The sequence below is a fragment of the Protopterus annectens genome, chromosome 13.part0 (genome assembly GCF_019279795.1).
Source record: "Protopterus annectens isolate FY-2018-M chromosome 13.part0, PAN1.0, whole genome shotgun sequence".
Taxonomy (NCBI): Eukaryota; Metazoa; Chordata; order Ceratodontiformes; family Protopteridae; genus Protopterus; species Protopterus annectens.
The window spans coordinates 720,339,421-720,363,072 of record NC_056747.1 but is presented as its reverse complement, the minus strand read 5'-3'; the positions used below and the strand labels follow the sequence as shown (position 1 = coordinate 720,363,072).

At 40.7% G+C, this 23,652-nt stretch overlaps 1 protein-coding gene across 1 annotated transcript in view; it reads right to left on the bottom strand.

Moving 5' to 3' along the window:
- NLK (nemo like kinase) overlaps positions 1 to 23,652 on the bottom strand; it is a 1,170,696-nt gene that overhangs the window by 542,218 nt on the left and 604,826 nt on the right. Inside the window, exon 4 of the mRNA XM_044054405.1 lies at positions 11,674 to 11,780. Coding sequence (XP_043910340.1) covers positions 11,674 to 11,780 — 107 coding nt within the window. The remainder of the gene's footprint in view (positions 1 to 11,673; positions 11,781 to 23,652) is intronic.

Sequence of the window (23,652 nt, the reverse complement as noted above, 5' to 3'; positions counted from 1 at the left end):
GAACTTGTAGGACTCAGGAACCCTGTAGTATCTGTCAGGTTTACAAGGAGATGGAGGCAGGGAATCAGGGGCCATAGTGGATTCCGAAAAGACATCATCAACAATGTCTAGTACAGGAGGTATAGCCAAAGGCCTATGCTGAGGTAAAAGAAGAAAATCCCTAAGCCTCTTTTTTGAATCAGAGAATTCCTGACTTTCCCAGTTGAAATGCTCCCGTAAGGTATGTAAAGTTTCACCAAAAGAGAAATCCTCATGGAGGGGGGAGCAGAGGGAATGGAATCCTCTGCATCAGAATTCTCATAAGTAGGTATGGGCAGATCCAGGTCATTAGAAGAGTCAGAAGAAACAGAATCCTGATCAGAAGATTCATAGTCAAGCTCAGGCCTAGGCCTCTTAGAAGGGGGGGGGGGTTGACTACCCCTGATTAGAGTAATTTGATCTTCAGCCATTTTGATCATTTGTTTTTTTAGGTATAGGGGCCTGAGTATGTGGCCTGGCCGTTGTTTTTTTCGACATAGATCGAGATTTAGGCTTTAGCATTGAAGGTGGAATTGGTTTGATATGCAAGTCTGTAGACCTGAATACACCCTCGGAAGCCGGTGCCTGCACAGCGGCTCCGGACCCATCCAAGGTAGAGACATCTGCGGGTTCCATAGTTGAAGTATCTCGCGGCATACCGGACTCCGAATGGGTCTCAGTAGAGCCTGCGAGTCAGAAGTATAGGGTATCAGGGGCTGCGAAAGCACCTCACTGAGTACCGGCGAACTGGCGACTGGCTTAGGAGAAGCGTCGTCGGCAGTTTTGGACCTCAACAGCCTGTCTCTGTCTTTATCTTTGTGTTTTTTGAAATTCCAGAAGTCGAATGGCTAACCGACATCATTTCTGGATAATTAAACAGAGAACCAAAATATTTAGAGGTAAAAATGTACAGACGGATAGTGCACTGATTAAATAAAGCACAAAACCGACAGCGAGGTACGTTGCGGTCAGGGCCTAGGCAAGGAATACAGTACAGATGAAAATCTTTATGAGGTATTTGCTTTCCACAAGTAATGCAATTATTAACTTTTACTGACATCAATAAGGAGCAAGAAAAAGTTTCCCCAATGGGGTACTTATGTTTAAGTTGAAGACTTCGGTTCTGAAACTCGAAAATGAAAATTACAGGAGTCGGCCGACCGGCACTTGTGAACTGCTTCTGCTTCGGACACCGCACGGCAAGAAAGACTGAGGTAATGACGTCAGCTGCATGTTTTATACCCCTGACGACCTGACATCATGGAAGAAAGGACAGCAACCGACACAAGACCTTGTTAATCAGGCCGATTGAGGGCAACCTACCAGCAGATTACCCAAATGTAATGACTGCAACAGTGAAACACGAAGAACATCCAGATACTTTACAATGACCTGGCAAAGGTCCTGTCTTGGTGAGTGAAAAGGTAGTGGACAGCTAAAGGACCATTCCAAGAAATTTCTGTTGTTATGGATGAAACTGAATTGGAACAGGCACCAAGGGCAGCAAATGTAGGAGTCTGCATCACTAGCCTACAGACTGAAATCAATGGCACACTCCATGCTGAAGGCACCAGTTTCTGCGACTGGAAGCAGAAGTCAATCAAAGCCAACACCAACAGTGAAAGAATATGTATCTAGCTTGAACCTTACAACCCTACCTGTGACATCAGTTCTGTCATCTAGAGTATCAAGTCAGAAAGCTAGACAGTTGACCCCTCCCACATCAGCAATGGACCTGACAAAATCTTTGCTAAAGATAACCTTGACTACACTACCCAAACTTTGGGACAAAGAAAATTCAACACTGGCAGCATCAGTGGCAAGGTTGTTGACACACATGGCAAAGTCGATGAAGAAGGAATCACATTCAAAGGCTATCCTGACATTGAGACAACACCTCAAGTTTCAACTTCAAATTTGTTTAGGTGTTTTAGCCCAAAAAAATATTTACAATATAGTGGTACTTCACAATACAACAAATAAAAACAAATTGAATCACTATGTAAAAATGCTACTAACAAATATGTAATAACAATAAATATCTCACCCCATCAAAAGCCATTTCAAAAAGGAAGATTAAATGTCCTCTAGAAGCCAGCCTAAGATACAGACTCTCAAAGCAAACAAGGTAGCAGATCCTACAATGTGAGGAGCTTGGTAAGAAAAACAAAATCCTGAAGTTTCGAGAGACACCTGTGGAACTGCTAGCAGTCCGTGGGAGACTGCACACAGACCCCACTTAAAGCAGTAAGGTCCAACCAACTCTTTCAGTCAAGAGGGATCCAAATCATTAGTGGAAAAATAAACTAACACTAGAATTTTATACATGATCTTGCAATGAACAAGAAGCCAGTCTAAGACGAAAAGTAGGCATAACATGCTGGTAACAAGCAATGCCAATTAGCAGCCTTGAAGCAGAGATCTGCACCATTTGTATACCATCAAGTTCAGTATTAAAAAGTCCCAGGAACAGAGTACAGCAATAGTTCAGACTAGAAGAGATTAAGAAACAAACTACTAGGAGGTTAGCTTGAGATAGCAGACAGTAATCCTTTAGAAGTTTTTGTAGATAGAATCAAGATTTCACAATAGCCAACACCTGGTCTGGAATCTAAATGATACCAAAACTGCACACCTTATCAACAAACTCAACTCTGCTGCCACCACATATGAAATTGGGGGCAGAAGACTATCTTAAGGGGTTGCATAAAAACACCATGGTCTTGATTTTGTGGGGCTGAGTTTCAACGTATTATGAACTCACCTAGAATATATGGCTTATGTAAAAAAAAAAAAAAAAAAGTTTCTAGATTATCAGCAATGTAATGCATACTCCCACCATCATCTTGTGGGAAAGACAGGTAGATCTGAGTGTTATCAGCATAGTATTGGTACACTAAATCCCCTCCCTCAAGAGATCCCCCAAAGAAGTAAAAAAAAAACAAGAAAAACAAAAGGCCTAAGAGAAACTTCTGGTATTCTACACTCAAGAGGGTAAGAAGATGATAAATTAAGGCTCCAGTGGCCTAATACATAAGGCACTGTTCTTCCAAGTCAGGGACTGTGGATCAGAATCCCACCTGAGGTGATTTAATCTTGAAACAAGTAGAACATTTTGCTGGACAGAGGATGCTGATGTAGAACAAAAATGTAACTTGACTACTTCCCATCAATAAAAGGGAACAGGTAGCACTTAGGACATCTACTTGGCTAGGCTTAAAAAAAGCCATCAAGCCATTAGCCTAGTATCTTTCTATGTATGTTTCTAATCTCAGAGCAAACATTCTGAGAATGGCCAGAGAGATGAGAAAAAAAGTATTCCAAAACCTTTGAGGAAATGCCACAATGAGTTTGAAAACCTTCTATCTAATTGCTGTGATTAATTGCATCAAATGCAGCTGAGAGATCCAGGACAAGTAGTGAACATTATAGCCATATAATGATTGTTCATTACTTGCACAAAAAAGTCTCTGTACTATAATGACAATGAAAATCTGGCTGAAATGGATTCAGGAGCCCAGTGATAGTTAGAAGAGTCCCAGGTTGCTTATAAACAACCTTCTAAAGAAAACTTTCCCAAAAAGGGCCAGTTAGAGATTAGGTAGCACTGGTCAAAGACAACAGGGTTTAAAGATGGTTTCCTGACAGCAGAGATAGCAATGGCCTGGTTAAAGACATTAGGATTTAAAAATGGTTTCTTGACAGTAGGGATAACAATGGCCTCTTTCAAGACTGACGGAAATGCTTCATATCTCAATAACAAAACCAGGATCTCCAATATTACTGGTACAAGATCAAGACAAGCAAACACTTGCCAAGATGGACTTTGATTCAGATTGCATGTAATCACACAAATATCGGAGATAACAGCACTGAGTTCATCACAATCAGGAGTATCAAGCACCATTCCAAGAGGTATGGGGTGGAGAAGCTGAAACCACAATACCCATGGGGTCAGGTGGCAGAACAACAGATCTGATAGCAACAATATTGGTAGCAAAAAAAAAAAAAAAACAGAGTTGCACCACAGAGAAGGTAATTATCTTCTATTTAAGACAGATGGAGCTGCACAGTGCTAGTCAAAAGACTGCCGACGAAACCTCTCTGGATAGGAATGCTGCCTTTTTACACGAGATCTCTACCTGGTAGATGGCACAATGGTCATCCAGGTCAATTTTGTCACTCTGCAGACCTGCACAACACCAAAGATGCTCCAAACTATACCCCTCTCATAGTACGAGATGAAGATCATAGTCAAACCAGGGTTCACATCACCTAGTACATACTGGACAAACACAACTTGGAGTTAGAGACTCTAGCACCAGGGATATAAAAGTATTATAAGTAATGACCATGGCATTTAAACAGTCAGCACCATAACTTGAAATGAAATGAAAAGACTGTAGTGGAAAAAATGTTCCAAAGTAATGTGACTAATAGAGTGAGTGCAAGATCACGTGGAGTAAAGTGTGCAACCAAAATATGTGGGCTCAGAGCCATCCAAACACCAAAAATGGTGAGGTCGAAACCAAGTATCACCTATATGAAAGTAATCATGCAGTTTCTTCCTGCAACAAAAACATCTTAAAAGTAGTTGGTCTCCCTAGTCGCAACATTAGTCAGATCCAGCTTGTAACCACCTCAGACGGCAACTCCACCCACCAAGTCCTAGTCCTCAGGTTCTGGATCACTGAGAATCCTGGTGCAATGGCTGCAGCCAGACAGGGGTGAATGTTCTCGTCCAGTCATGTCTTAGCAATGAAAGCAAGGCTGACATCTTTCAGCAGATCAGATACGATCCCGATCTTATTACGATCTGACTGTGTACTGGTATACACTGCCCAAGAGGACAGACCCCCAGTGCTTGCCATTGCTTGGGAAACAAGCACCTGGATACCGCCTAAAGGCAGTGGCTCTGATGGTTTGCAACAGGGAAATAGTGCCTTGTCCAATAACCCACAATAGTGATGCCCTAAGAGGCCAACATATGCCAGGCACCATGATGTCTACACAAAATATGCGGGCACCTACACAAAAGAAAAACTGACAAAGGGAAATGAGGTGGGATAAAACGGTATAATGTGAATAAAAGAGATCTACTTTACTATAATGGTGCATCATCTGTTGATATCCTGGTTTGAATCCAGCACCACTTGGGATGGCATCTTAATGCAGGGCAATGAGAACCAGTATGCCCTGGCTGAAAAACAACTTGGAGAAAAATACAAATGTCTAATTTAGTACAAGACAAGAAATAGCAGACATTTTTTGCTAGATTTTAAAAAAGCTTCATCATTTTTTCAAAGTCAAATGCAATAACTGAAATAGAACGACTTCTGAAAGATCCAGCAGAAGATGGTCTGGAATAAGTGAAAACTCTGCATACTTTTGAATCTTAAAAGGAAGAAACGTTAATTTTTTTCCCCCAATGTAAAACTCTGAAGGGAGACTGAAAAAAAACAGAAGAGGAAAGGGTAGAAGACTGTCTTTTCTATCATATTTTTTTAACATAGTATGTAAAGAGAACCTCCAAGCTATTCAAGGTCTGTCAACTCTATCAGCTTTATGTTTTTTCTTCTCTCTTTTTCCCTTGGTGTCTCTATCTTTAAACCTATACTCATCCCTGGAAGGCCCAGGCTCTATCCTAAGTCAACGGGGACAACGACAAAGTAGCTCTTAAGACTGAATCCCCAGTTGAAGGAGACAAAGCCATCTTTTAAGTTATACAACAGTGACTTATCCTTCCTATCCTTAACATTGTATGTAAAGAGAATCTCCATGCTATTCAGGTCTGTCAAGTCTGTCAGCTTTATGTTTTTTTTCCCTCTCTCTTTTTCCCTCTGTGTGTCTATCTTTATACCTATATTCATCTCTGGAAGACCCAGGTTCTACCCTAGAAGTTAATGGGGACAACTACAAAGTAGCTCTCAAGATTGAAGCCCCACTTGAAGGAGACAAAGCCATCTTTTAAGTTATACAACAGTGACCTATCCTTCCAATTTTTAAAAGGAGATAGTGGAAATAATACACAAATATTACACTTAAAACACTTTTCACTAACATATATAATTTATATATGTATATACACACGCACACACACACACATATATATATATATATATATATATATGTATAGATATATATATATATGTGTATATATATATATATATATATATATATGTGTATATATATATATATATATATATATATATATATGTGTGTGTGTATATATATATATATATATATATATATATATATATATATATATGTGTATATATATATATATATATATATATATATATATATATGTGTATATATATATGTATATATACATATATACACACACACACACACACACACACACACACACACACACACACACAGAGAGAGAAATACACAAGACATACATAGAGGTATGCTTACCCCGGGACAGTATTCTATGCCCATATTTGCATTTCTTAAAAGATCTACTCCCTAGAACAGAAAATGAAGTAAGTTTGGACAAAACCAGCTTTACAATGCATCACTGAAAAGGATACAGCAAAAAAAAAACCAAAAAGACCTTGTGAGGGGCTGTGACGGGAAAAGAATACTGTCAGAAAAAAGATATATAGCAGGATTGGTCTGATGAAAAAAGATAAATAGCAGGATTGGTCTGATCCAAAAAGAAATAAGCATTAATTGAAAGAAGCAAACAACCAAATCTAAACTTGAAAAAACAGTAAAATGAATTTTTTTTCCTAACAAAATATAAACTTTTAATGAAAGTGCAGCCTGGGGACATTTTTCTGATGTGAGCGTAATGTGCAGTGAACGGATTTGGACAAGAAGTTTAGTATGCAAAACACTGTGGATAAAAGGGGATGGAATAATAGCCTGGAAAATGTTCAACTGAAAACCTGACCAAAGACCTGTAGCTTTAGCTAGGCTCCTGACAAGGATGAACCTCAACATGCCAGATCTCAGACTGTGGGGTTTACGGATCAGGAATATATTTTTAGTCTTTGTTAACTAATACACAAAGGCATAAGCCTCCCTATCTCCATACAAAAGCAGGGAGATTGCAGCAGCAACACATAACATTTAACATGAAATAGATTTTGTACAACAATATACGTTTAGAAAAGGAGGCGTGACTGGAAGCAAACAAAGAGGGTCTTAACTTCATAGCAAATACATACATACATATATATTATTAGTAGAACTGAAACAGACAATAGTATTCTGCTTGCTACACACTATGGGGAAAATGCACTATATTAGATACTGCAAAAATATACTATATAAAGGCATGATATCAATAGTGCACACATTACCTTTCAGTTCTCAGTAAAATAAACCTCCTGGTGTGTGTGTGTGTGTGTGTGTGTGTGTGTGTGTGTGTGTGTGTGTGTGTGTGTGTGTGTGTGTGTGTGTGTGTTTATGTGTGTGCACCCATGTGCCTCTTTTTGGAGGAAGGCGAACAGCACACTAAGATAGTGCTTTTGCATGTATGTACCATCTTGTTAACAGGAGGGACTACCCATCTGGTAAGGGGAGATGCATGACGAGGCTTGCTACCAGGTGGAGCTAACACTGGCTCTAGGTGATGGACACCGTTGATGTGACACACTGACCCCATGGACAGAAATGGAGAAAAACGGGGTTGAGGCTAATGTAACTATACTAATACAATGTTAATTTAAAACAAGTACAGTTGGGTTAGGAACTTATCATAATTGTAAGTGTTCAAGTATACTCACTGTTACAGTGCTGAATCTTGGGATTCTTGCAGAAACCTAAAGGTTTGGCCCAATTATTAGAGCTCTTCATCTTCACCCCTCCAGTCCCAGCAGACTCCCTCTCATACTGATGTCAGTGGTGTAAAGAGGCAATCACATAGTACGATCTTCAGATCTTTCTTATCCTAGCAAATCCACGTTTTCCTCTGAAGTTAAAGCATAATCCAGCAATGGATGATCTATCCCAGCTGGGAAATCACAAGCAGAGGGATCTTAAAACCAGACACTCCAGGCTGCTGCTGAACTCTGAGATGGAGGAATCTTAATCAGGTGGAAGGGATGGTTTACCTTTAGAAAGGCGAAACACACTTGTGCGATTGCTCATATGAGCAAATCATAACTTCGAAAAACAAAACCGCGACAGTTTCCAATGTTCAAAAATCAGCAAATCGAAATGTAGATTCGCTGATTTTAGAACATAAATGTAAAAAAAAAATGTAATGAAGTGTAAAGCAGGGGAGCAAGCCCCCCTGCACCCCCACACCTCCCTACTTTAATATTCTAACTCCGAGATCGCACTACAGTGGGGAAAGGGACCATTTTCCGATCCCCACTACAGTGCGATCTGCCCCAAAATGCCGAATCTGCAATAAGCGAATGTCACTGTGCATTCGCTCAATGCACATTCGAACCTTTTTGCATTCGACGTTTGCAAACTTTGCAAACGTCCTTTCGAACATTTGCTGTTCGCCCGTGTGCAAAACGTACACATGAAGGTAAACAGGAAGGGATAGAATGTGGAAATGGTTAGAAACCCACCCAAACCCACTAGTATCCCAGAGAAAGAGGGGGAAGGAGGGAGGGTAATGAGCCAGCAGCAATGATCTATTCAAACATCTACAATAATGATTAAGTTCCTAATACCACTATATTATGTCCTTCATAACTCACTGCTGCAGTACTGTCTTTTGGGATACCTCTCACAGCTTACAGACCAGAGAATGGCTGGACAACTGGAGAGACAATGGATACAAGCGCCTGTAGAATGGTCTTGATACAGCCTGCCTTGGTCAAGAAAATACTGGCTATGTTATAATGTTTGGCAAAGGTGTGCACAGAGGATCAGGTAGTTATTTCCTAGACTGTTCCATGGTGCAACTCCCCTCAGACAAGATACAGTGGTAGCTGTGGCCCTAGTAGAATGAGCTCACAGTAGACCCAAGGCAGTTGTTTCAAAATGAGTGTAGCAGAAATCAATATCACAATTGTACTTACTGACCTTTGTTCTGTCTGGGTGGAATCTCAATTGTCTACTCAATTAGTAAATGAAAAATACTTTCCAATTTATTCTCAGAAGCAAGCCAATATGTAAAAATCTACTGCCAATTATTAGCGGACCGGAGTTCCGCTGTGGCGACCCCTAACTGGGAAAAGCCAAAAAACACAAAGTGGTAAAAATACAAGGAGGTAACTATCCTAGTTCAAGAAACCTCTGTAACCACCTTACAAATAAAAGAAGGGTTAGTCTGAAGTGTGACCCTATCCTTATGGAATACCGAAAAAGGTTATCAAGCACATGAAAGCTTGCAATTATGAATACTTTCTGTTCTCCTATATATTCAGGACTTCCACTGGACATAAAATCTGCTTGGATGTAGATAAGTGGGTCATTGGAGGATTTACACAGTCCCAGGTACTGGAAAGAACTGAACAACAAAGTTGTGACAGCTTCCTTAGAGGTCAAGCCAGAAGCACTGGTAGAAACAGACACTGGATACATGGCCTGTGAAGGCACCTCAATGACAGTGGTGTCTACAAGCCTTGGGAGGCTGGACTCTTAAAGGTAGTGTCATCTGCCTTAAGGAATCTCTTCTTTGAGCGCTTCTCATACGTTCATAGGTAAATACGGGGTTAATGACCACTAGGGCCAATAAGCCTAGCAGTGCAAACCAAGTGAATCGCGTCCCTACGTATCATGGGCATTTATTACGAGAGGGGATGTTAGGACGTTTCTAGAGGTTGTGTGTGTGTGCATGCTACTGTTAATTTGAACATTACCATCTGCCTCTATCAAAGACATGGGGGCCAGACCTGGGGTTACACTTAAATAGGGTTAGGGATGTACTCTGCTTCACATGGATGTGGATCCTCTGAGACATACCTCTCTTGCTAACATGTCTTACATGTGTCACAAACAAAATTTAAATAATTGGATCTAATAGTTCTGATGCTGTTTTGCACATAAACAAAAGGTCCATTAGAGATGGATCTAAATATGCCCTGTATGCCAGGCATCGCCTCTCAGTAATCTGTAGGAGACTGAGTACAGAGACAGGGCTTTAACGCAGTCCATACAGGACACTGAGTTTACACCATGGATTCTCCTAAGGGACTTTTGTGGGAGTTTCACCTATTGCATATGCCTGGTCAGGTACATGCTGAAGTGGGCATTATACTCAATGATGGGCCTGATAAGGGCTAAATAAAGTGGCGCTATGACTTCCTTGGATTAAGATGCCATGTGCTTATTTGCACGTTGGTTGACATAGAATGATTTTACGACTACTTTGGCCACATGCTGGTCAAAGACCATATTACTCTCTACATATGTTCCCAGATCCATGACTACCAGGACAGATCTTAAGGGTGTGTTACTGATGGAGCAATCAGCCCGTCAGTTTTCCCAAAAGGCATTACAATGCATTTCTTGGCATTGAGTTTTAATCCATGACTTTGGCACCAGTCAACTGTATTACACCCTCTTGTAAGACGTTTGTACCATGGGGAAGAAACTATGAATGCTCCCGATGGTCAGCTAAAGGCCCCTGACATCAGTATTTACCTCTGAGAAGTAGATGCCACATAGGGGCGGACACAGTACATAGCCTGGAGGTATTCTGGTGGTGACTGGCCTCTCAGTGGAGGTGATCTTCCCAATCCTGGCTTCCTGGGTCCTCTACCTGTGAGGCAGCTTGCACTCTGGCAAGTTATGTAGGGGTTTATGCCCAGTTTGGTGAGCTTGTCAATTATACCCAAGTGGAGTACTGTATCGAACACCTTAGCCAAGTCCAGGTAGGTGGTATGCACAGTTTTCCCCTCATTCATTGACTTGATGACCTTCTCACAGAAGTTCACCAGGTTTAACAGGCATGACCTTATCTTGACAAAGCCAACCTGGGTTTGGTCCAGTGTCTGAAGGTTCTCAAAGAATTATTCCATCTGCAGGTAATATAAGGAAAAAAACAGCAGACCCCACAGAAGACTAGGACTAGACATGCATCCTCTTCCATAAGAACAAGTGGAGAGAGACCACCCTGTATTTTATGACCTTCTAGTTAAATTAGGCACACAGAGGATAACTGGGCAAACTGGGATGTGGACTCAGGCAAAAAAAAAATCACAAGGTACAGAAGTACATGTGGGGTATATATTTCCATTTCTTAAGACAATAAATCACTTTAGTCCAGACACTATAATCTGGCAAAAAAAAAAAAAAAAAAAGCAACAATCAATAAAGATAGGAGAAAATCCCCAATGGAGTATTCATCTGAGAATTCTAGAATCAGGCCAAACCAACAGGCTAACACTGTAATCGGACTTGAGATGCTCATTAAACTGCAGCCATAAACATCTGAAGATGGTGCAGGTCAATGACCCTTTATAACACCGAGGTCCTGATATCAGTGTGGAAGGGAACCCACTTGACGTGAAAAAGGGTGAAGAGCTCTTGTAGGTGGGCTGGCTGTTGGGCCTCTGTAGGCAGGAATTCAAGAGTTAATACTACAACAATGAATGATGATCATCAGAATTTACCTTCTGTGCTAAAACAGCAAAGGCAACTTACATTTATAACAAATGACTGCAGACTCAAGAAATTCAAGTCTAAAACTCTAATCAATATTATCACAAAAAGAGTTTACGCATACACACTTACCTCTTAAAATTTGGTACAGAAAAACTTTAACATGATCTGAACTGAGTGGCTGAGGGGAGACGATGATCTTATGAAGGTCACTTTGCATTAGTTCTGTGACGACATATCTTAAGGATAGGAAAGTTAAAGAAAAACTCTACAACTCTGCCTCACTGACTCAGAAAGCTGCTGTATGTACTGGGAAGTTGTTCAGGTTTTACTATTTCTACAACTGAAGCCATACATTTAACAACAATTAATCAGGTCCAGGAACATAACAGATATCACAGCTCTAGGCTATGCATTAATTAGACAGTTTCATTAAAAAGGGTTATCCAACTTATTAAAAATAACATGTAAAGCACATTTCAGGCAGCATTTTTGGAAGATATTTTTCATACACTCTGACTTCTTAGCTTGCAAAAAAGTTTAAAACACTACTTTGAAATGTTAACTGCAGTGCCTGGGAATACTTACCACAAAGAAAATGCTTCCAACAGACACAATTATGTGTACATGGGTCTATGCTGCTTGCTTGAAATCCCAAAATTTCGAACAAGCAACATTGACACCCATAAGAGCGAAAGTGCATTATTGCAAAAGCCGGTTTTCCGAACCAGCAAAAAACAAAAGAAATACTAATAAAATCAGTATTTTGCAGGAGGGCAAGCCCCCCTGCACCCCCCCACCACCCTACTTAAATATACCAACTCCGAGATCGCACTACAGTGCAGTAATGGGAAATATTCACGTTACGCTGTATGCAGAAATCCATGCAGTCCGGTCGAGCTTTCACAAACTCGATCATATGGGGTTGGTCATATGAAGTTCGAGATTGTGGGAATTTAACCATTTGCAGCAGACCCGTGTACATATATGCACATGTACAATGGTTGTAACTCCAAATGTAGAATATTCATTTAATAGAAAAGTTTTTGTAGGTGTAAAAAAAAAAATAGAGAGAGAAAGTACAATTAAGTGTGCATTTCTATGAATCACAGAGTGGCTAAGTAGGAATGTGCAGGAAAATGAATGTTCAACTGAAAAAGTGGCAGTTTTGAAGATGCGTAAGATTGTATTACAGCAGATAATGTGTACATAGGAGTATTTATGAGTTCAGGTTAGGGGCTAGACAGTGTTGTGTATGTTCTGTATCCTTTTGGCTTGTGTAGTTGTACTGTTAGGGAAAGCTTTTTCTAAGAACATGTGTAGTATTGGGTTTAGGGGTAGGGTTAGGTTAAGCATAAAAGTAAGGTAGTACAAATAAAGTCCCCATACCATTTTACTCATGTATGTTAATCCTGCCCCTAACCCCAATTCTACTCCATTATGTTACTAAAAATGTTTCTCTAACAATACTACTATTCAGACAACACCTGGCCTGGGTTTTGTAACTGAAGTTTAATGCTGATTTAGATCCTTTTAGTGGCAGAAAAGTATTAAATGACTTGTGATGATTCACTCTGTAGTAATAATCAGTGTTTAGTGCATTCTCTGTTTTGTGTTCGACCATACGAGGTTACCTCTTCTACGTTTACTACCTTTTATGATATAATCATATAGGATTAAGTATTACATATTATTTATCTATCCACGCACCAATAATATGTCTACACAGATACAATCAATGTCAGGAACGAGTCTGAATTCTGTCTCTGTTATCAATATATGTGATGAGTAGGGGCTACTGTACCATGATCCACACCTCAGAACACTAAATAAATACAAGGGAAGTGGTAAGCCTTAAGCATATACAGCAAATGCACACTAATCAGTGATAGTGTAAACACTATCACCCCAGATGAACTGGAGGAAATACTACCCACAACACTGTTTATTCATGTCCGCATTGCAGTGTCATGCACATTTAATGAATATTCATTATGTATGTCATCACTACACAGGGCTGGTGATTTGTACATAACAGATATTAAAAAAAAAAACTTCCTGTGATAGCAGATAACTAAAAAAATACTAAGACTCTGATAAAGACGACAAAAATGACAACAAGACTTGTGTGATGATATGATTCTACTTCATAACATTGAAATTTCATAACATTGAATTTCATAAAATTGAGACCATAACATCGAAAATTCAAAACACTGAAAACCCAAAACATTGAAAGCTTAGAACACTGAAAGTGTGCGTCATAACATTGAAAACTACATCCCACAAGTAAATAAGATCCCCTCCACCACCACCTAACTAACAAACACACTTTCCACTATGTTTTTGCAGGGGGGCAAGCCCCCCTGCACCTCCCCCCATAAATTAAATATACCAACTCCAAGATTGCACTACAGTGGAAAAAAATTAATTTCCTAACCTCTTTTCCACTGTAGTTCGATCTTGGAGTTGGTTTATTTAATTTACGGGGGGGGGGGGATGCAGAACTGTAGTAGAAAGTGGGTTAGTTAGGTGTTGTTATAGGTGGAGAGGATGTTCTTTACATGTTTGTAGTTTTCAATGTTATAAAGCACACTTTCAATGTTCTGAGTTTTCAATGTCTTAAATTTTAGATGTTATGGCCTCAATGTTATGAAATTCAATGCTATGAAATTTCAATGTTATGAAGTAGACCCGAAGCCACATACCTCTCCATCACCCCCCCTCTTTTTTTTTTTTGCTGAATGTTCATGATTTTGTTTCATATTTTTTTTCCTGTTCATTGTAACATTTGTTTTTCTTCTGGTAAATTACTGAAAGTTGCATACAGTCAGCCAGTGATGCCATGCAGAAATTCTTATATTTTATTTTTCAGAAAATGCATTTTGATGCAAAACTTGTTGCTCTGGTTACATTTTTAAGTGAATTAGAGTATTTAAACATTTTCCCTGATTTAGGGTCTTTGTCCCTCCTATTTTTGGCTTTGCCCACAATTCCAAAGTAGAGAAATTTAGAGGTATGTGAAGCTGTCAGTAGAAATAGCAAAACACATTTTGTTCACTCATCCTATGAACAAACCAGATGATGTTGATAGGAGGTGCTCCACAATTTAAAGATATAACAAATATAAAACTAATTATAATTAAATGCTACAAAATGCTGCTAAATTAAATGGCAACAAGACTAGCCAGACAATTCAAAATGGTTAAATGTCTTTGTTAACTCTCACAAAAAAAGTTATTTTGATGAATTAATGATTCAGCATTACTTAACTATGGATATCAGTTAAAAAAGAAGGAAGTCAATATTACAACTGACAGCAAGTTATTTTATAAGTATTCATTAATTGATGGAGTTGAAAGAAAGTAATTCGCCTAGTACGTGAAAATCTATTATTTCAAACATTTAACTTGTCAATCAATGTTAATTTATGCAAGATTAAATGAGTTTGAATATATAAATCATGTCAGGAATACCCAAACAGAGTGGGAGATATTATTCTACACTTGCGTCCACTTCCGTCTTGGGTTGCTAACTCATGCACAAACAGGTAAGCTTTACATTGTACATCTACATAACACAGTTATAATCACTGTCTAATCAGAACTCCAGTTTGAGACCACAGTCTTCCATTTCAATCTTACCAATGGAAATCAATACCAAAACTATTTGTGTCTGTCTAACACAACCACACACACAGCTTCCCTGGTGGGACTACTGAGACACCCACAGTGGCAACACCCATCCCTTTCCTGCTTGCTTGGTACTGATTTGTAAAGGACAAGTAGGGATCACAAAAAAAAGGTCTTTCATGTTAAGTGAAGACAAAAAGGTCTTTCATGTGGAACTGCCTGCTGCTCCACATTACACACAGGTGGCTTGTTTGTCGACATACGAGACAATCAAAAATCATAAAGCAGAGACTGTTTAGCCGGGATTTTAACAGGCAGTGCTGGGCTCAGAAGTGGGCTGCTGATTTCGGGGCAGTCCCGCTGAAACAGAGACATCTGGCAACCCTGAGTACATGCTGCCACAGGCCAGATCAACCTGGCATCTTTGTCTCAGTTACTGAACACTCCTACACATGACCCAGCTGATAAATATTATATTATATTGCACATTATATTATATTACACTATATATTATATTGGGAACACTTCACAATGCCGAAATCCTGAAAGATCGAATTTCATATGGACGAGACCATATGATCGAACTTTTGGAATCCCGACATTGTGAATGGAGATCTGCATACAGCGCGGAATGGGAGATTTCCCTTTTCCTCTTTTTCCTCGCTGTAGAGCGATGAGTTGGAATACTTAAGTGGCGGGGGTGTGGGTGGTGCAGGGGGGGCTTGCCCCCCGCAGAAACATTTACATTTTTTTTTTTGCATTTGCTTCAGAATTTTGATATTTCTAAATATCTATCATATGGTCTCGGTTATACGAAATTTGATGTTTCAGAATTTTGAGATTCTGAAGTGAATCCATTACATTACATCAAGGTAGCCTGGTAGCTTACAGCTAGTCTCTCTTCAAAAGCACAGACACCAACAATCACACCCATTTTCTAATTTAACACATATAAATTAATAAACACCAGCAACAAGTCTGTGATTGAACAAATAAATAAAATTATGGTTAAGAAAATCAAATTATAGAAATGAAAGGAAAATAATTACATGTACAAGTGAGCTTATGACTGCACAAGGAATAAGAAAAGACAGCAAAATAACTACAAGTGCATCCAAATAATCTTACTCCTACTATTTTCTGAATAGCACAGTGATCTGTCACTAAATCTGTACATTCAGCAGGTGCAAGCGACACAAGCATATGTCAAACATTTAAGCTTGCCAGTGCAATCTCCTTCTTCTACATGAAAATGCTTCACACATTCCAGGTTTGATTATACTCCAAGTCAGTAATCCAGACAGGGTGGCACAGCAGTACTGATTCAGCTTTCTTTGAAAGTTAAAAGTTTCCTAAAGCCAAAGAGCAGTCTAAACAAACACAAAACAGCAGCAAAATACTGGACTGACATTCCCTACACAAGTGTTTTTAACCAAAACACAATTTCCTTTCATTTTAAAAACAAACTGCTTAGAGAGCAGAAGAGTAACCAGTGGAGTTCCTAAAGGAGCCATGCTGGAACCTCTACTATTCGGGATCAACTTCACAGATCTTCAAATTACAAACGCAGGATCTCAGGCAAAGTTTTCTGATGACAACGTTGCTCTGCAAATCTGGCTGAATGATTCAGAAGACAATAAAGACTCCCTTTAAAATAAAAAAAGCTGTTTAATTCTCAATTAGAATTTGGAATTAAACTAAGATTCATAGGTAGGTACTAGGCTATTGGCCCTAGGGACTATACAAGCCTAGCCAAAAAGATACCCTGGCTTTTGTCACCCAAGAAAATTATTTTCCTGTGCCCCTGTCAAGCAGAACCACAGAAGTGATCCCCGGGGTGAATTTCCTATTACCCATCCAATCATCAAGATTTTTCTTGAAGAGTGCTAATGAGGAGCTCTGTTTGACATAGATAGGTAGTCTGTTCCAGAGTATGGGAAGTCTCTGGGACAGGAATCTATTCCTCCAGCATGTTCTGTTTATTGTGGTGACAAGGTTTAGGTCCCTAGAGCGTGTAGCTCGAAGGGATTGGGATTTCTTTAAGTGGAGCATGTCCAACAGCTCTGGGTTTAACATAGCTTTGTATGTTAGGCAGAGATCGCCTGTGAGTAGGCGATATGCAACGAAGTAAAGCTGGAGTTTTTTTGAGTCGATCTGCATAGGGCATCTGTTTGATGCCAGTAATCCTCTTTGCGAGGTATTTCTGTGGCCTTTCCAATTGTTGTAGATGTCTTGTGAGGTATATACCAAAGGGGCGTTGTACTCTATAATGGGTCTAACGAGTGATGAGTAGAGGGGAACAATGACCTCTTTTTTTCTGGATGAGAAACCTTTTGTGATGAGGTGTGCCACGCAGAAGGATTTCCTGACCACTGTGGCGATGTGATTATCAAAGGAGAGACTACTGTCCACCTGTGTCCTAAGGTCTCGTCACACTTTCGCTGTTAAGTAGACTACCGCCTATGTGGTAGTTCATGGGTACAGAGATTTTACCAAAGGGGATGACAATGCACTTTTTGGCACTGAGCTTGAGACCATGGCTTTGACACCAGGCATCTGTCTCAGTGAGGTCCTTTTGTAGGATGTCCACACAGTTAGGAGTTTCGATTATGGCTCCTAGTTTGCAGTCATCTGTGAAGTTAGTTAGTCAAAGACCTTCTGTGTTAGCCTGTACTTCAGAGAAGTAGATACCAAACAGGAGAGGACCCAGGACTGAACTCTGTGGTACTCCACTTGTCACTGGTCTGAAGTCTGATTTGGAATCTGCTACTTTCACAGTGTGGGTTCTGTCAGTAAGCCAGTTGGCAGCCCATCTTGTGACATAGGGATTTATACCTAGTTTACTGAGTTTATCTATAATTCCAGAGTAGGGGATGGTGTCGAATGCCTTGGCGAGATCTAGATGCACTGCGTGAACTACCTTACCCTCATCTATGGCTTTGGTGACTGCTTCAAAGAAATCTATCAGGTTTAGGAGACATGATCCGCCTTTTACAAACCCGAACTGTGGGGGTCCAGAGTTTGGAGATATCCAATGTCTTTGTTTATGAGTTCCATGATGATACGCTCCATGGCCTTGCAGATCAGGCTTGTCAGGTTAATGGGGCGGTAGTTCCCGGGGTCTGTTGTGGCCGGCCCCCCCCCCCCGCTTGTGGAGTGGGAAAACCATTGCGGTGCGCCATTCAATGGGCACAAAGCCTGAGGTAAGGCTATGATTGAACATGGTACTTGGGTGGGGTGCCAGTCCATTCTGTAGTTCATGTAGAAGGCAGCCTGGGATGTTGTCAGGTCCCATGGATGCTGTGTTCTTGGCTTTGGAGAGTGAGGTTTTTACCTGTGCAGCCGTGATTACAGGAACTTTGCATTCTTCTGGTATAAAGATGGGCCCTTTAAGGGGTGAGAGGGGGGTAAAGTTAGCACTGAACCTACCTGCCAGGATGCTGGCAATTGTTTGCGTGTGCGCACATGTAAGTGTGTGTATTAAAAGCATATTTTCTGGTAAGCATCATTAATAACTGCTTTTCAGACCCACCGGCTTTCAGCCTTTCGAGGTCACATTCAGAATTTGGAAATTTAACCCCCCCCCCCCCAAAAAAAAATGTAAAAAGAAATAAAACTGCCACTTTTCTCATGTACTGTGGTTAATATTAAAAAGTTGTCATTCACAGTTCTAAGTTCTCTAACATTAAAGTGGGGGGGGGGGGTTGTATGCTGTAAGCTAGATGAAAATATTTACTAAATGCATCAGTGCTGCACTTTTTAACATTCCGTTTTATCCCATTTTTGTACACCAGTTATTGACATGCATATGATTAAGTTGGAGCTTCGGCATATTAGTGGGTGACTTCAGGATGTCACCTAGTTAACAGTCATCACAAACTTTCAGCAACAAAAAACAAAACAGAACAGTAGTTAAAATGCTTGAATAAAAACCTTGCCCCCTTTGTTCTGCTGGGACAGGTTGAATAGCCTTGACGCTGAGGAGAGAAAGTACCTGCTTTTTGGTTGGGAGTGAGTGGAATTGGAATTTGTATCCTAGGGAAACAATGTTCAAAACTCATTTGTTTTTGGTAATGTATTCCCAGTTTTTTGCATGCAGAGCGAGTTTTCCTCCTAAAGGTGCAAGTACTTGAGCAAGGCTTGAGGGAGTTAAGGATAAGTCATTGTGCAAGTTTACCATAGGGGGTGGCTTACTACTCCTTGTTTTGGATGTGGGAGCACCCCACTGCTTAGATCTGTGCATAACCTGAGACTGAAGTCGTGGGGGGGTCTGCTGCCCCTGGGTTTGGACTGAGAAGGCCTGGAAGGGACTGGAAAGGGCCAGTTCTTTGAAGGCCAATGCCTACTGAATCTAGGTGGCTGTACTTGTAAGAAATCTTTAACAGTTTGCATAGATTTAGCTTTCTCCTCCATTCTTTTGAGAACTACTTCTGCTTTATTGCCAAATAGGCACTCTTGGTTTAAGGGTGCATCCAGTAATTTTGCTTTGACATGACCTGGCAAGATTTGTTCCTTAAGCCAAGCATGCCTTCTAAGAACAGACCCGGTGACAGCAGCCCTACAAGATGCTTCTAAAGCTTCAAAACCACACTGCAAAGTATGTTTACAAACTTGGTCAGCAGAATGCATTAACTCTTGTAAATCTTTGTGTTCTGCACAGTCAGGAATCACCATAAATTTCTGTTTAATTAGCCCCATAATATGCTGCTGATACTTTAACATATGAAACTGGCAATTTAAAGCCCTAATGGCCAGAGTAGCAGAGGTGTATACCTTCTTACCCCATCTGTCTAAAGCCCTAGAATCCCTGTTAGAAGGGGTAGGATTCTTGGCAGTAGTAGCCTTAATGTTTTTTGGTCCTTGGGAAATCGTCTCTGGATCCACAGTAGGATTCTTGAAAAGGAATTTGTGAGAGTCAGGTACTCTATAGTACCAGTCAGGTTTCCTGGGAGCTGGAGGAAAAGTACCCGTAAGGCTGGATTCCAAGAAAACATCATCTACAATCTCCAGAACAGGATGGATAGCTAGAGGCCTGTGCTGAGGCAGGTTTAAAAATTTCCTGAGTCTCTTTTTGGACTGAGAGTAGTCCTGGCTTTCCCAGTGGAAATGCTCCCTAAGGGTATGCAGGGTTTCACCAAAAAAAAATCTTCTGAGGGGGGGAAGCAAAGGGAATGGAATCCTCTGCATCAGAATCCTCGTAGGTAGATAAGGGTATGTCTTGGTAGTCAGAAGGAACAGAGATATCAGATTCCTGATCAGAAGGGAAATCAGTTCTAGGTCTCTTTGAGGGGGAAAGCTGGTTTCCCCTAATTAAGGTAATAAGGTCTTCAGCCATTCTAATAATTTGTTTTTGAGGCCTGTGGGCCTGAGAATGCACTATGGTCGTCGGTTTCCTAGGCGTAGTGTGAACTTTAGGTCTGAGAAATTCAGTATTTTTGGCTTGAAACAAAGTCGTTGGTTTAATATGAAAATCGGTAGGCCTGAATACACCCTCAGAAGCCAGTGCCTGCACAGCAGCTCTGGACCCATCCAAGGTAGAGACACCTGCAGGTTCCATAGTCGAAGAAGCATCTCACGGCATTACCCCTGGGAAATGGTCTATGGATCCGCAGTAGGATTCTTAAAGAGAAATTTGTGAGAGTCAGGTACTCTGTAGTACCTGTCAGGTTTTCTAGGAGCTGGTGTAAGGTATCAGGAGTAAGACTGGACTCCAAGAAGACATCATCTACAATATCCAGGACAGGGGGTATAGCTAGAGGCCTGTGCTGAGGCAAATCTAAAAATTCCCTGAGTCTCTTTTTGGACTGAGGATAGTCCTGGCATTCCCAGTAGAAATGCTCTCTTAAGGTAGGCAAGGTTTCACCAAAAGAAAAATCCTCTTTGAGGGGGAGGCAGAGGGAATGGATTCCTCTGCATCTGAGTCCTCATAGGTAGATAAGGGTATGTCCTGGTAATCAGAAGGGTCAGAGTCATCAGACTCCTAGTCTGTAGAATCAGAAGGAAACTCAATTCTTTGTCTTTTGGCAGGGGAAGGCTAGCTCCCCCTAATTAGAGTAATAAGGTCTTCAGCCTTTCTAAGCATTTGTTTTTGTGGCATGGGAGCTTGAGCATGCAATATAGATGTCGGTTTTCTAGACATAGTGTGAACTCTGGGCCTGAGAAACTCGGTAGTTTTAGTTGGAAATGACATTGTCAGTTTAATATGAATATCGGTAGGTTGGAATGCACCCTCAGAAGCTGGTGCCTGCACAGCGGCTCCGGATCCATCCAAGGTAGAGACATCCGCAGGTTACACAGTCGAAGAAGCATCTCGTGGCATACCGGACTCCGAATGGGTCTCAGCAGAGGCCTGCGAATCTGTAGAAGCGGGCATCATGGGCTGCAAAGGCACCTCACTGAGTACCGGCAGACTGGCAACTAGCTTAGCAGAAGCATCGTCGGCAGTTTTTGACCTATGCGGTCTGTCTCAGTATTTGTCTTTGCACTTCTTCAGAAGATCAGTAGTCGGATGGCTTACCGAAGCCATTTTAGAATACAGAGAATGAGAGCGAAAGAATTCAGCTACAAAAATAGCCCGACGACAAATGGTTCAGTCGTTATACAATGCACAAAAGTGAGGAACGTCGTGGTCTGGGTCTAAACAGGTGATGCAGTAAGAATGAAAATCTCTGTGAGGTATTTGCTTTCCACAGGCAAGACAATTGTTAATTTTTTCTGACATCGGTTAGAGCAAGAAAAAAGAATCCCCAATGGGGTACTTAGCTTTAGAAGACTTCAGGTCTGAAACTCAAAAAAACGAAAATTTCAGGTAGTGGCCAACCGGCACTTGCGAACTGCTTCTGCTTCGGGCTCCTTCTTGGCAAGAAAGACTGATGTAATGGCGTCGGCTGCATGTTTTATACCCCTGACGACCTGATGTCATGGAAGAGGTGGCAGCAACCGATGCAGAAATCCCAATACTCATGTATTCGGGCCGACTGAGGGCTACCTGTGTAACCCAAGTGTGATGACTGCAACAGTGAAACACGAAGATCATCATGGAACAGTGGTGAACCTTCCCAGGAGTGGCCGGCCTACAAAAATTACCCCAAGAGTGCAGCGACGACTCATCCAAGAAGTCACAAAAGAACCCAGAACAACATCTAGAGAACTGTAGGCCTCGCTTGCCTCAGTTAAGGTCAGTGTTCATGACTCAACTATAAGAAAGACACCGGGCAAAAATGGCATGCATGGCAGAGTTCCAAGGCAAAAACCACTGCTGACCAAAAAGAACATAAAGGCTCGTCTCACTTTTTGCCAAAAAACATCTTGATGATCCCCAAGACTTTTGGGAAAATATTTTGTGACTGATGAAACCAGTGGTGAACTTTTTGTGAGGTGTGCATCCCGTTACATCTGATGTAAAAGTAACACAGCATTTCAGAAAAAGAACATCATGCCAACAGTCAAACATGCTGGTGGTAGTGTGATGGTCTGAGGCTGCTTTGCTGCTTCTGGACCTGGATGACTTGCTGTGATTAATGGAACCATGAATTCTGCTCTCTACCAAAAAAAGGCCATCAGTTCGTGACCTCAAGCTGAAGCACACACGGGTTCTGCAGCAGGACGATGATCCAAAACACACCAGCAAGTCAACCTCTGAATCACTTAAAAATAATAAAATGAAGGTTTTGGAGTGGCCTAGTCAAAGTCCAGACTTGAATCCAATTGAGATGCTGTGGCATGACCTTAAAAAGGCGGTTCATGCTTGGAAACCCTCCAATATGGCTGAATTAAAACAATTCTGCAAAGAAGAGTGGGCCAAAATTTCTCAACAGCGATGTGAAAGACGCATTGCCAGTTATTGCAAACACTTGATTGCAGTTGTTGCTGCTAAGGGTGGCACAACCAGTTATTAGGTTTAGGGGGCAATTAATTTTTCACATAGAGCCATGTAGGTTGATAATTTTATTTATTAAGTGGAAAAAAAACTATCACTTAAAAACTGCATTTTGTGTTTACTTGGGTTATCTTAGTCTAAAATTTATATTTGTTTGTTGATTTAAAACATTTACGTGTGACAAAAAAATAAGAAATCAGGAAGGGGGCAAATACTTTTCCATTGCACTGTACACATACATATATATATATATATATATATATATATATATATACACACACATACACACACACACATCTATATATATGTGTATATATATATATATATATATATATATATATATATATATATATATATATATATATATATATATATATATATATATACATATATACACATACACGTGTGACGCCCGTGCACTGGCCCAGCAATCAAGGAGCCTCAATCCTCACCACTAACACCAGAGAGGGCATCTCATATGAGAGGAAAGGATAACCAACACACACAGTAAAGTGTAATTTCCCTTAAGAGCACACAGAGATCACAGTCAGTCCAGGGCTGGTCGCTCCCTTGCTTCCCAGATCCCCGATAAGACTCCCC